Genomic DNA, 14725 nt, shown 5'->3' on the forward strand with positions numbered 1-14725 from the left:
CATCACTCTCACAAAAGTAAATTTTCGCGTGATTACCTAAGATTGACGGTGAGACCATCCGAGAGAGCAGAGGGTCAAGATGTTCCCCTTCTTAGGAAATATATAACGATTTCTCCTATATTTTCTTATATTAAGTGAATAATTTGAGCATTTCTTTTAACTTGTGTCTATCGCTATAAATGACCCTTGTAGACACATAGACAGGTGGTTCGAAGTTAGAAGCCCACCACCTTTGAAGAAAAATTGAAAATAAAAAAACAAGCATTTTTGGTCATATTGTCGCTGAAATGGACCCTTTTATAGATGAACCTTCCCCCTCCTCAATGGCTTCACCAACCATACAAAAATTCTGAACATCATAGTGATGGATGATCCGTACCCAAGAATCCATGTAGGTACTGATTAAAGACCACGGTCAAGGAGAGCAAGGGGGTGGCTAATACTCCACTGGATAGACAAAAAATATCTGTGAATTTAAAAACTTTGTAGTATATAAAAGCAACATTTCAACAGCCAGGTGAGCTCCTACAATAAAATTTTCCGATGCCCCCACTTTCAAAACTGTGTTCCTAAAATTTAACAACTTCCAGAGAAAACTGTTCTCAAACAGAGTACTGTTGATCTAAAGAAATGATTCTATTGAACAAATAAAAGATACCAATAAATGTGTTGCCGCAAATTAATGGTCATTAACTAAAACATGGTAAGTTTTTATAAATTCGTATTTAGAGGGGCGGTATTTCGATTAAAAAAACCCAAAATATAGGTGTTTTTTGTAGAATATGTGGAATAATATTTAAAAATCTCAACTTCTCTCAACTTCTTCTGATTATAATCAATTTTCACTTGAAAAACTAATTTAAGATCAAAGAAATTTTGCCCAAATAAGAGCCAAATACAGTATTGGAATTAGTGTAGATTATTCGAATATGTTGCCGCGATTTGGTGAAATGATGACAAGTGGACCGGAATTGACAAGGCTACTTTTTTTCTTCTTTTTCTATAAAAAAAACAACTGGAACACAACGCATGTGGTGAAAACACAAAACACCACATATGAATTGGGAGCATTGTACGTGTCCGTTCAACCGCAAACGGCAAAAATTCATATATTGGACCGAACAAAAAGCAAAAAGAAACAAGCGTCTCATGGGATAGTGTTATGTTCTATCATTGATAACATTCTCGAAAATAAAACGCACGGGCGGTTTTAGGGAGGGATAGAACAGGAGAGGCACTTACCCCGGGCGCAGAAATTTTAGGGACGCAAAATTTTAAATAAATAACCTAACGGTTATAACGATTTTTCAATTTAAAATTCCATTTTTATTATAATAAATTAGAGTGCATTGTTAATAAACGAAAATACTTAATCATATATTAATTAATTAATCAAAATAAAAAAAGTTAATACAAATTAAACAATTAAAAAGTCTAAATGATGGAAAGAATAATTAAAAAGTAAATAGCTATCTAATTAATAAACTGAAAATATTTTTGTCAGTAAATGCAAATTTTACTAAGATTTTTCCCCAGGCGCAAGAGAGGCCAGAATTGTCACTGATAATATTAAATTCTTCTAAAATTGATATCTTATCAATAGTCTTTAGTAAGCTGCCGGAATTTTGAAAGTGGCATATTTTTAAAGACTTCGAAGAATGGAAAATATAAGAAAAATATGTTGTTTTTGTAACGTAGATGTCAAGCCAATTACACTATTCCTTGCTTTTATTAAATTGAAAAAAAAAGTTGTTGTGTTCAACTGAAAGTAAGGAGCAACATTAAAACTGAAACGAGCAGAAATTGTTCCCTATATGAGAGGAGCTATCCCTTCCCCAATCCTTGCTCTTAATAATAAAGTCTTAAAGGTCTTTAAAATACTTTTCATTCATGTCCAACGGCCCTTGTTTTTGAGTAATTTATCTTAAGAATTACGATATGGATTCAAATTTTAGCGTAAAGAGCAAGGGTTGAGGAAGGGTAGCTCCCATTATATTCGGGATAATTCCTGTTTGAAAAAGTTTTTAATATTGCTCTTTACTTTTAGTTGAAACTTACTTTTCTGACCATTTTCAATTTATGCAAGGGTATGCCCACCCCCGTGTAAAATTTCCCCTTGAAAATTCTTCATGGAGACTTTCCTCCACGTGGAAAATCCTTACTTGCAGTTTGTTACTACGAACTTTTTGTTTTCTTTATATCAAACAGTTCGTGGTAACGAACTGTATAGTAAGGAGCGACCCGGCTCAATTGTAACCAAAACTCTAAAAAATAGAATTTTGATACCAATACCTACATCAAAAGAATCGCATTTTAATGCTGATTTTAAATATATAAGTTTCATCAAGTTTAGTCTTACCCATCAAAAGTTACGAGCCTGAGAAAATTTGCGTTATTTTAGAAAATAGGGGGAAACGCCCCCTAGAAGTCATAGAATCTTAACGAAAATCACACCATCAGATTCAGCGTATCAGAGAAACATACTGTAGAAGTTTCAAGCTCCTATCTACAAAAATGTGGAATTTTGAATTTTTTGCCAGAAGGCACGTCACGGATGCGTGTTTATTTCTTTTTTTGTTTTTTCGTTTTTTTTTTCTTTTTCCCAGGGGTGATCGTATCGACCCAGTTGTCCTAGAATGTTACAAGAGGGCTCATTCTAACGGAAATGAAAAGTTCTAGTGCCCTTTTTAAGTGACCAAAACAATTGGAGGGCACCTAGGCCCCCTCCCACGCTAATTATTTTACCAAAGTCAACGGATCAAAATTCTGAGATAGCCATTTTATTCAGCGTAGTCAAAAAACCTTATAACTATGTCTTTGGGGACGACTTACTCCCCCACAGTCCCCATGGGAGGGGCAACAAGTTACAAACTTTGACCAATGCTTACATATAGTAATGGTTATTGGGAAGTATACAGGCGTTTTCAGGAGGATTTTTTTGGTTGGGGGAGGGGTTGAAAAGAAAGGGATATGCTGGGGGAACTTTCCATCGATAATTTGTCATGGGGGAAGAAAATCTCCATGAAGGGAGCGCAGGATTTACTAGCATTATTTAAAAACACAATAAAAAAATAAATATGAAAAAATCTTTCAGCTGGAAGTAAGGAACAGCATTAAAACTTAAAACAAACAGAAATTATTACCCATTTGAGGGGCTCACCTCCTCCTAATACATCGCTCTTTACGTTAAAGTATTTTTAGTAATTTCAACTATTTATTCTACGGCTTTTGTGATTCTGGGTTCATTCTTAATGAATTGGGACAAAATTTAAGCTTTAGTGTAAAGAGCGAGGATCTGACAAGGGGGCGAACCCCCTCATATATGTAATAAAAATATGAGAATACAAAAGTTCTTTACGTAAGCTAATTTATAAGCTACGTAAATCTTTTACTAATAAAAATATTCGTAAAAAATTAAAAGTTCTAGTTCCCTTTTTAATTAACCAAAAAATCGGAGGGCAACTAGGCTTCCTCCCCCGCTCTTTTTTTCTCAAAATCATTCGATCAAAATTATGAGAAAGCCATTTAGCCAAAAAAAAAAATGCAAATTTCGTTTTAATTATTCCTCTGCGGAGAGCCAAAATCAAAACATGCATTGATTCAAAAACGTTCAGAAATTAAATAAAAAAAAACAAGTTTTTTTAACTGAAAGTAAGGAGCGACATAAAAACTTAAAACGAACAGAAATTACTTCGTATATGAAAGAGGCTGCTTCCTCATCAACGCCCCGCTCTTTACGCTACAGTTTTTTACTGTTTTAAAAAGAAGAATTGAGAGACAGAGTCAAACTTTAGCGTAAAGAGCGGGGCGTTGATGAGGAAGCAGCCTCTTTCATATACGAAGTAATTTCTGTTCGTTTTAAGTTTTAATGTCGCTCCTTACTTTCAGTTAAAAAAACTTGTTTTTTTTTATTTAATCTGAAACAAGCCCCGCCTTTTTAAGACTGAGTTACCTAATGTTTCGGGTAGCACGAAAGTATAGGACAGCAATCTCACTTTTTCTCTTGTTTTCTGAACCCACCGGGTGGGATGCCCACTTTCAGAAATCACGCTTATCAGCTGACATCTTACAGGCCAATGAGCCTTTGGGTGAATAGTAAAATATAATATGTAGGTGTATGTGATGATAAATAAATTTTATCTTAAATCGGTGCGTTCCAAACGCGGCGGAAATTATGCAACGAACATGCCGTTCTGAGATGTACACCACGTGATGGGAAGTGTTCTCACCCTCGGTAAAACCTAAGTCACAAATTAATGTCAATAGATAATAACTTGGGCCAATTTTTTTAAGCTCTATTTCTGCTAGATCTTTTAAGCTTTGATCTAAATAATTTGATATTTTGTAAGATGCAACCTTTGTCAGTTATACACACGCAACCAGGTGCGCAGATGTTAACTTGGGGATAGAGGAGAGGTTTCGAACCAATTTAAAATTAAAAAATAAGCAACCTAAGAGGTAAACTAAATAAATCGCAGGGAAATAACAAAGATATTGAAGTTTCGGAGGGATACGCAAAGAACTCCCTCCCCTCTCATGTCTCTGCCTTTACAGACGATTATCATAGCAGGCCTACTTCGCTGTGCTAAGGGACTCTCGGAGAAAATCCCTAATATCTGGGGAGATTTTTCTTTTTTCAATGAAGTTTACATTCCCACAAAGTATTCCCGGTAGTCCCCTTCTTATGCATAATTATTAAAAAAGAAAAGTTGAGAAGCCAATATTTAAGAATTGATTCGATCGAGAAAAAACGCACGGCAAGGAACGGCTGGGCGTTTCGCTTTACAAATATGAGAAAAGTCCATATTCGAAGTAATAAATATGTATTATGGGCTGCGTCTCATGACTTGACACAACGATATCAATTCAAACGTCAAGTTGAAAAAATATATGTTCACACAAGGGTTTTGAATGGCATTCTTCAACTATTCAAATAAAGCACGGTCACGTTTAGGCATAATTCTCACTCACATCAACAACCAGCTCTCTAAGCTCATTTTAAAATAACGCCAAACTTTTTTTTTTAGATTACCTGTCAAAATCCTTGTCACTACAACAAGGGTTTCGTAAGAGATCAAGGGTTGTAAACTTCTTCACAGGCATACATCATTTTCAGAAACCAGGCACAAACACAGTCCCCCCTTAAGTTTTACCACTGCACCAATGTGCCTTCTACACACACTTAATGAAAAGCAATCACCCTTTTTAGAAATCCTAAAATACATTGTAAAGGTAAATTTTGAAAGAAGACGCCAAACTTAGACCCCCCCTGCCAACCCCCAATAGGGATTGTCACACCTCTGAAAATCCTTAGCCACACCCATACTTGAATACAATCCCTTTAACTAACAAGATTCTGTTTGTTTCTCCAGTGTCACACCATGGGGAAAATGTAGATTCGGGCCAAGGTATTTTTTTAAATGTTTTCAATGAAGACACAATTATAATGGCGATATCTTCTCTTGACGAAAAGGGGTATTTTTTTTCAAAATCTACAGAACGGTGAATTTTCAATTAAAGGGCCAAAAGAGGTGTCTTTCTAAATCCAGACAGAGCAATCCCCCCCCCCACACGAATGAAGTTAGAAAGCAGCCTGGCTTCTTTGTTGCTACTACAAGACCATATATTTCATCTCAAACTAGCAGCAAACCATGAGTCGGACGAGACATAAAAAGAACAACGCACAATTGCTGTTTCTATAAGAAACTGATTTTACTTTTTAAATCAGCGTAAAAGACTGAGTGACCATCTTGTAAACTGAGGCTGGTTGGACTGGAATTTTCTATTGCCTGACTTTAATGACTGAAGGTTTTTCCAATCGAAGTATCGTAGGGAACAGATATTGACTTAGTGTGTGAGGGGAGTAAGGTGGGTGTGGTTAAAAAAGGTAGTTAGCGTTCAAGAATGAGTCACCTTGGCTGTATGAGGTCGCCAATTGTCGTGTATGTAGGACTCTTTTCATTGAGCTTCTTTTCGAGCATTTCCAGGTGCTGGACATACATGACAGCAGACACGTAAGCAAAAATTTTTTGGGGGTGGGAGGGGTTGCTGTTGTTTTGAAAATAGAAAATAGTTTGGGGTAGGTAATAATGAAAAAAACAAGTTTTATTTGATTATTTGAAAGAGGGGTGCCCAAGAAATTCAGGAAAATAGAGGATTTCAAAGAGAAGAGGGAGTGAGCCCCCCCCCCCCTAGAACGTTCCTGCCTAGCAGAAGACTAACTGAATTCTCATCTACACAGTTAAAAAAAAATTCGTTTGACTCAGACTTATATCAGGTAAATATGAATAATAGGTTCAACCTAGCGTTATCGGAACTTACTTATGACTCAATGTTATATATTCTAACAAAATTCCAGAGATATTTATGATTCCCGACATTCAAAGTAGCTTGAAAACTATGTAGGAATCAAAACTCAATTTCGACAAGATTGACGCATCTCAGGGCCTTTTCTACGTTTTATAGTTAACTAACTCGTGTTAGCAAACAATTTTCTCGTAACGCGTGAAAGAAAGACATTAGCTAACAAAAACTGTTAGCTCCTCTTCCACCCTTTCCAGTTTCTATGCGTATCTAATACGTATAGAATGTATCTAATACGTAATACGTATCACTGGACGTACCTAACAACGGGCACGTGCGCACAATTTTTTGGGGAAAGGGGGATAAGAAGAATAAGGCGGATGCAGTAATGAATAAACAAACAAATTGTATTTGATGATTTCAAAGAAAAGCGCCCAGAAATTCAAGAAAATGAATCCCCAACAATTTTGTTCAACAACGATTCGATTGGTTAGGAGAACTCGCTAACAACAATAACTGACGATTTTTTTTGAAATCATAGAAACGCATTTGTCAGTAAAACCAGAAAAAACAAGAAAGATAGTTTCCTATAGGCTACTTCCATCATGCGTTTTTATTCTATTGGTTTACTTTTGTGGAAGAGGATCACATTAGTCCTTAAGCGTAGGAGAAAGGGAAATCGTAGTAACCTTGACTTTTATTACTCGTGTTGTATTTACCGGTTACATCTATACCTCACTTTGCGTTGGGGCTACGTTCCAAAACAACCCGAGACAAACTGAAACAACCCAAAGTGAATTATTATTTTCTATAGCAAAATATATAAATACTGAAGATAGGTTACTGGGTTACGAAAATACTTCTTTTTAAAGAGAAAATTAAACAAAGTAAATACTAAAAAACAAAAATAATATAAAAGTTTGGGACATACAAAAAAAAACGCATCCAATTAACATAAAATAAACTACCGTATTCAGTTACTTTGTGAAAAAAATTAAACTTATCACATTCTGATGAATCCATAACGGGTGTTGTTGTGAGTCGGTTTTCTGTCACAAAAAAATTGTTCCAATATTTGCTGAACAGCTTTTTTTTTCAACATAAAATAAATTCTAAATATATGAAATAATTCTCCCTTTCCCTCCTCATTGAATTTTAGCCAAACTGGCGTCCAAAAACACTTTTTTAACAGGGGTGAGTCACCCTTCTAACTGCGCAGCTAATTGAATCGCCTGTGAGAAAAAAGAAAAACCTAATTTTTACTTAAAAGAGAGAACCCAAAAGAGAAAACCAAACAAGTAAAAGGAAAGACGAAGTTAAGTTTACAAAAAGAGCATTTATCTGATAAAAAGGGACTAGAAAAAAAAGTTCAAGTCTCGAATCCAGAACAATGCAACCTCGAAAATCTAACGACGCACAATGAAAATTAGTACTAATTGAGAAGCGACGCAACTTAGAAAAAACACGAAACAAAATAACGCAAAGCAAGGTATTGGTGTACTTACGTCCAACTCTTTATTTAATTTATTTAAAACTACAAAAAAAACATAAACCCCCAACGGAGAGCAGAGTTCGTAAAGCTTGGTATATTAATAGTAGAACATATTATAAATAAAACAATACATCTTGTCCTAATCATAATTACAACAAGAATTACCTTGGTTAACAAAAAAAAAAAATGTTGGGCAGGAGGGTAGGCTACCATGACATGGGTACACTAAAATAAAAACATAAAAGAAAATGTAATATATTTTAATACATTTTTTAATTTTTTAGCCAATGAAAAGAACAAGAAATTTTTGATTCGTGACATTCTTTATAAGTACAACTCTTTATTTTTCATTGATAAAACTGTTAGGTAACTATTTTGTATAGCCTAGCTTTTAACGATGGAAGATGGCTTTTGGCTGATACAACATAAGCTATAACGAAGTGAAAAAAAGAAAAAAAAATCATGTTTTGATATCATGATAATATATCATGTTATATACCATATTATATATCATGAGAAAAGTTTGAGAAACGTTTGTAAAAGGAAGATTTTTATAGACATCCAAGGCAGGGTAGGAACAAATAAGAAGGTCCTGATATTTCTGTGAGTAAAAAAAGAGGATAACTCACTTGGGAAAAACAAGATACTTCTAAATATCTTGTGAAGCAAATAAGAGAGGAGAAAACGAAATAAACTGATTAATAGAGCTTCCTTTGTTCTGAGGGGTGAGGTGTTAATCTTTGTTTTGAGAGTTCTTTGTTTGATAGGGAGTGTAAATCTTTGATCTGCAAAAAGTCACATAACCCCCTTTGAATTACCACTAACTCTTTGCACACACGATAAATGCGCTAAAATCCAATGGGAACCACAGTTTTTGGCATGAAGGATGTAATATCCAGGCTCTTCGGAAAGCGAAAACGCATTATGGGGTTGAGCCTCGTGGTGATTACATTGCAATGTGTAGAGGAATTGGCAACGGAGCCTTCAGAGCTGTTCCGAACTCCTTAGTATAGCTTGAGAGTCGATAATTTTAATGTTTTTCATAACATTTTTGTTTAGTTAGTCAATAATACCTTCAGGCATAGCTTGAGTTATTCTAGGCTCTGGTTGGAATACAAGAGATATGGTTCATTACTCACCCAATGAAGGAGGAATACAATCAAAAAGCTGGCTGATGCGGATAAGAATACGACAGCTGTATCTGCCGAAAGAAACACGACAGTCAACAAGTTTTTTGTTAGCGACACGAATTCTTGTACTGCTTAAAATATACGGTCATAATGAAAGGGCCGTAAACTCAATATCGTGGGTGTACACAATTTTGTAACTTCAACTTCCTCAATGGCTCCTGATCCTGTGCAGTGGTGCCGGATGAATGGCACATGACAAAGCACCATGGAGAACAAAAATGAGCCATATTTACGAGCGAGAACACGCCGAGAGTGACATTACTCCAAAATCACTAAAAAAATCCGCTGATTTGGGATCTTCAAAGCTTAACCTATAAAAGGCATCCAGATGGTAAATCTGGCAAACCTGACTATGTATCAAGTTTCACTGGCCTCCAATATACAAAAAGCGGTACTTACGTGTTATAGCGACCACACCGTTGTTCTTGATCTGAATCAAGCCGGTTTCTCTGTCTGCATTCGGACATTATTAGCTTAGTCTCAGTGATATAAATTACTATGCAGGTATATTTTACTTAAATATTGAATATATACAGTTGGCTAGGTTAGGTATTTAATATAGTGCCTTCTGGGCGGCCTGCTTTACATAATTCTCTGTTGTAGCTGTCATAATTTTGTCAAAAAAGATTATAATTTCTTCGTATTTTGGTATATTTGAATAGGGAGGACAAAAGGGGGCAGTATCTGGATAGTCAAGGGGCATGGGATATATATTAATTTCTTCTCCATATTATTGGGGGCAACTGCTCCACTTGCAACTTCCTCCCATACAATGCCCCTGGCACGCAAGTACCCAAAAAGCAAATTAGTGATAACTTCTTGGTCAGGACTGGGACTTTAAAGAAAAAATAAAAATAGGCCAACCTGTAACTGGGTTTGGGTGCAAAGAAGGAGCTTCCCTTCCTTTGGGTTCGGTCCGAATTACACCGGACCTAGAAAATAAGCATTCGTGCTTACGACCCCCCCCCCTAAAAGAGTCCTCTTAGATCCGTCTTCCCAGGCAGTATATATCTTTGAATGTAAAGATTTTTGGAACTGAGAAACATCACCATAGCTCAAGATAAATTTCTAAAATTTCCAATAGTAAAAAGTATAGACAAGTATTTAGCAATGGTACTCAGGGCCCAGTAACGCTTCCAAGAGGCGGTCTCTTAGCCGGTCTAAACAAGTGAGATGCATAGAAACCTATTCCCGATGGTCTAATATTTCGAAAGAAAAGTTTATCAAGTAAAAAAAGACAGTTTTCTATAGAAAGCACGATAAAAGTAGAAAGTAGTGAAAAATATGGACATTTCAGCAAACACATCCTGAAAATCCTGTCACTGCCTCCTGCCTACCTCCCTGATCTGGCCCCCCAAAAACGTACATTTTTTTTGCATTAATAGTATTAAATGCTATTATCAAAATATACTGTTATTCAACATGATTCATTCTAGAAATTAAGCCAGACCTCCCACATAATAATAAAGAAAATATCTACTTTCCAAATAAAATCCAGAGTCCTGAAATTACTTGCCAGTATAATAAATTTTTCGAAAACTTGAGGGGGGCGAGCTTGTTGTTTTTTCGATATATTAAATGAAAACTAACAAAAAAGCATTCTTGACGAAAATACAAAAAAAAGATATTTTTTGCGAAATTTAGACAGGGGAATGGGGCGACAAATCTAGGGCCCCCTGTCCCCCGATTGGCAGTCTGACTGCTTTTAAAGTAGCCTGAACACTTTTTAATATAAACTTTAAAAACGTTACTCCTCTTTTTTCTTTGGCTGCACCATGTATTTGTAAAAAAAAAAAAAAAACAATAAAAATAAAACTGCTTACCATCAAACTGTTTAGCTTTCTGAATAAATGTTGCAGCTGCAGGTTGAGCCGACTCCTTTAAGAGTTGATCAAAGTCTTGTCTGGTTCTCACACTTAATTGCATCTCCATTGCTTCAGTGCAGCAAGTCATTTCCTGTGTGCAGACACGTAGATTACTGCCTAAAATGGACACCAAAAAAATACTAGAATGTAATATTTCAATATAAATATTCTGTGCAGTAAGTCATTTCATGTGTACAGACACGTAGATTACTGCCTAAAATGGACCCAAAAAAAGACTAGAATGGAATATTTTAATATAAGTATTCGGTGCAGTAAGACATTTCCTGTGTGCAGACACGTAGATTTTTGCCTAAAGTGGACCCAAAAAATACTAGATTGGAATATTTCAATATAAGTATTCGGTGCAGTAAGTCATTTCATGTGTGCAGATACGTACATTACTGCCTTAAAAAAATCCAATAAATACCACAATGAAATATTTCAGGATAAATGTTCTGTGCAGTAAGTCATTTCCTGTGTACAGACACGTATATTACTGCCTAAAAATATCCAATCAATAGTAGAATAGAATATTTTAATATAAGTATTCCGTGCAGTAAGTCATTTCATGTGTGCAGACTCTTACATTGCTAGGTAGAATTCTCAAATAAATGCTGAAAAGAATTAGTCCAAGGTAAATTTCTCAGTTCAGCAATTCTATTGTAAGGAAAAAAGCTGTTTCGCTATTGAAAACATCCATTGTACGTTACAATAAAATAAAAAAAGAGGATGTGGCCTATTATCAGTAGCAATAATTATAATAACAATAATACTGGGTTTCGAAGATTTAAGATTTATGTTTGCAAGATTTTGAGACAAGCCTACAGCTGTATTGAAAAGACAGGATAATTAAATAAGATTTATTTTCGAGAAATGACTTATCACAATCCAAGATGAGATCCCACTGCAGTCAATAAATAAGGAAACTAAAAAAAACAAATGTAAAAAGATCAACATTTCCCAAAGACTAAAACCGTTCAAAACGGATAGAAACAACAAAATATATATTGAATAAATAAAAATGCAGACAATTTTACATATATGTAAAATAAAAACCTTTTTTAATACCGTAAAAAAAACTTAAATTTAAACCAACTGATGGGGATTCCGTCCCACTAATTGGGATTCAGGTATTACTACCATTTCGTAAAAAATTGAAGAGTAGTATTTTGGTGAGCTACTCAGTTACTACCGGTCATAGAGCCTTACAGAGGGGGGGGGGGCATGACGTTAGATGTTGATTGTTTTTTTGCAGATTCTCGAAAAGTTCAACACTATCGAAAAGTTGAAAAAAAAATCATGAAATGAAATTTCAGATGTTTTAACCCCTCTCGCAAGAAAAATACCCTGGCACCCTCTTAATAGTAACAACTATGATCATTTTATTTTCCGTCAGTGTTATGAAAAACCTTTCTCCAATATTAAATATGGAAAACATTCCACTCAAATTATCGCCATCAAAGCAGCTATATTTTAATTATGGTAGTGCAACAGATTGATCGATCGGATTTAATAACAAAATTAAAAGGTTCAATGTTCACTATGTATCTAATTTATCATCAGGTTGACATAAACATTCCATGGTTGTATATAAAATTCCTTGCCAACAACCAATGAACCAATCAATCTTTTCAGTATAATACAAGTTTTAGGCCTATCCCTTTTTACGTGGAATAAGTAGGTACAAGGGGTATCTTTTAGTGGGTACACAAAACCTTAAAAATCGCAATAAAAATTTGTTTACATGTATTTTTTTTACCTTAGAACGAGTGGGGCAAAATTTCAAGGTGGAGAGAAACTAGACATCCCTCTAAATACGGCCCTGTCCATGATTAAAGCATGTCGCTATAAACAAGAGGACAGATCAACATACAACCAGTTAAGCACAGGGGGGCATTCGGACGGACACTTAACCTAAATTTCAACATTTTTGCGATTTGTTCCTTACTCTACTGTTATTTCACCTGTTTTTACGCATCCCTCTCATTGAGAGAACTCAATAATGCATACGTGATATTACCAAAATATAAGGACTACACTGGGTACACATAGCTATTTCACCCTTAAAATGGCTGTATTCAAACAGTTCGTGGTAACGAACTGTAAGTAAGGAGCGACCCGGCTCAAAAGTAACCGAAATTTCAAAAAAACGAAATTTGGTACCAATAGACACATCAAAAGAATCAAATTTTTATGTTGATTTTAAATATATAGGTTTCATCAAGTTTAATCTTACTCATCAAAAGTAACGAGCCTGAAAAAATAAGGACTATACTGGGTACACATAGCTATTTCACCCTTAAAATGGCTGTATTCAAACATTTCGTGGTAACGAACTGTAAATAAGGAACGACTCGGCTCAAAAGTAACCGAAATTCCAAAAAACGAAATTTGGTACCAATAGACACATCAAAAGAATCAAATTTTTATGTTGATTTTAAATATATAGGTTTCATCAAGTTTAATCTTAATCATCAAAAGTAACGAGCCTGAAAAAATGTGCCTTGTTTTAGAAAGTAGGATAACACCCCCAAAAGGCATAGAACCTTAATAAAAATAGCACCATCAGATTCAGCGTATCAGAGAACTCTACTGTAGAAGTATTTTTGCCATTTTTGTATTTGCAATTTTGTATTTTTTTGCCAGAAGAAAGATCACGGATGCGTGTTTATTTGTTTTTTGTTGTTGTTTTTTTTCTTTTTTCAGGAGTGATCGCATCGACCCAGTGGCCCTAGAATGTCGGGAGAGGCTCATTCAAATTAAAATTAAAAGTTCTAGTGTCTTTTTAAGTGACTAGAAAAATTGGAGGGCAACTAGAACCCCTGTCACGCTCATTGTTTTCCCAAAGTCACCGGATCAAAATTTTGGGATAGCCATTTTGTTCAGCATAGTAAAAAAAATATAATAACTATGTCTCTTAGGATGACTTAATCTCCAACAGTCCCCGGTGGAAGGGCTGCAAGTTATGAAATTTGCCCATTGTTTACATATATTGGTTACAGTATTGGTTATTAGGAAATTTACAGGCGTTTTCATGGGTGATTTTCTCTGGTGGGAGTTGGTTTGATGGGGATTGGGTTACCTGGGAGGATCAGACATTGAATAAATAACAAGTTTTTCCAACTGAAAGTAAGGAGCGACATTAAAACTTAGAACGAACAGAAATTGTTATGTATATGAGGGAGTTCGCCCCCTAGTCAATACTTCGCTCTTTATGCTAAAGTATTTTATTACTTTCAAAAGAGCAATTTATTTTAATTAAACAGCTTTTGTGATTCAGGGGTCATTCTAAAAGAATTGGAACAAAATTTCAAACTTTAGCGTAAAGAGCGAGGTATCGCCGAAGGGGCCAGCCCCTCATATATGAAAAAATTAGTTTGTTTTAAGTTTTAATGTTGATCCTTACTTTCAGTTCAAAAACCATTTTATTGAGGTTGGCGAGGCAAGAAGGGTCCACATATGGAGAGTCAATGGGAATGGGCAATAATAATTTTCCCCCAAATTATTGGGAGGGGGGCAATATTAAACAATTTCAATAGATACTTGAGAAATCTAGCATTTGAGCAGGGTTTTGGACCACAAGGACAGCCCTTGCGTCCATCCCTGTTTTAGGGAATGATAAATATTCCCGTAAAAAAGAGGCATTCTCTTCATATTGAAAAACCATCAAGGAGAGGGGGGTCTGGTGCTGAATAAATTTCACTTCAGGGCCAAAAAGGGAAAATTTTCGTGCATTTACGTATTGCCATAGAAATATAAGAAGGAATTCTACTGATTTTTTGTTGTTGTTTTTTTTTTTATGGTAAAAAATAGAATCATATGACTCGAGCATACAGATTTTTTTTTATTTTTACAAATTTTAACATGCTTATTCC

At 35.2% G+C, this 14725-nt stretch overlaps 1 protein-coding gene across 2 annotated transcripts in view; it reads right to left on the reverse strand.

Moving 5' to 3' along the window:
• LOC136036888 (glypican-6-like) overlaps nt 1-14725 on the reverse strand; it is a 136638-nt gene that overhangs the window by 78634 nt on the left and 43279 nt on the right. For both annotated transcript variants that reach the window (XM_065719247.1, XM_065719249.1), the window contains exon 3: nt 10809-10967. In XM_065719247.1, coding sequence (XP_065575319.1) covers nt 10809-10967 — 159 coding nt within the window. The remainder of the gene's footprint in view (nt 1-10808; nt 10968-14725) is intronic.

Source organism: Artemia franciscana, chromosome 16, assembly GCF_032884065.1.
Source record: "Artemia franciscana chromosome 16, ASM3288406v1, whole genome shotgun sequence".
Classification (NCBI taxonomy): domain Eukaryota; kingdom Metazoa; phylum Arthropoda; class Branchiopoda; order Anostraca; family Artemiidae; genus Artemia; species Artemia franciscana.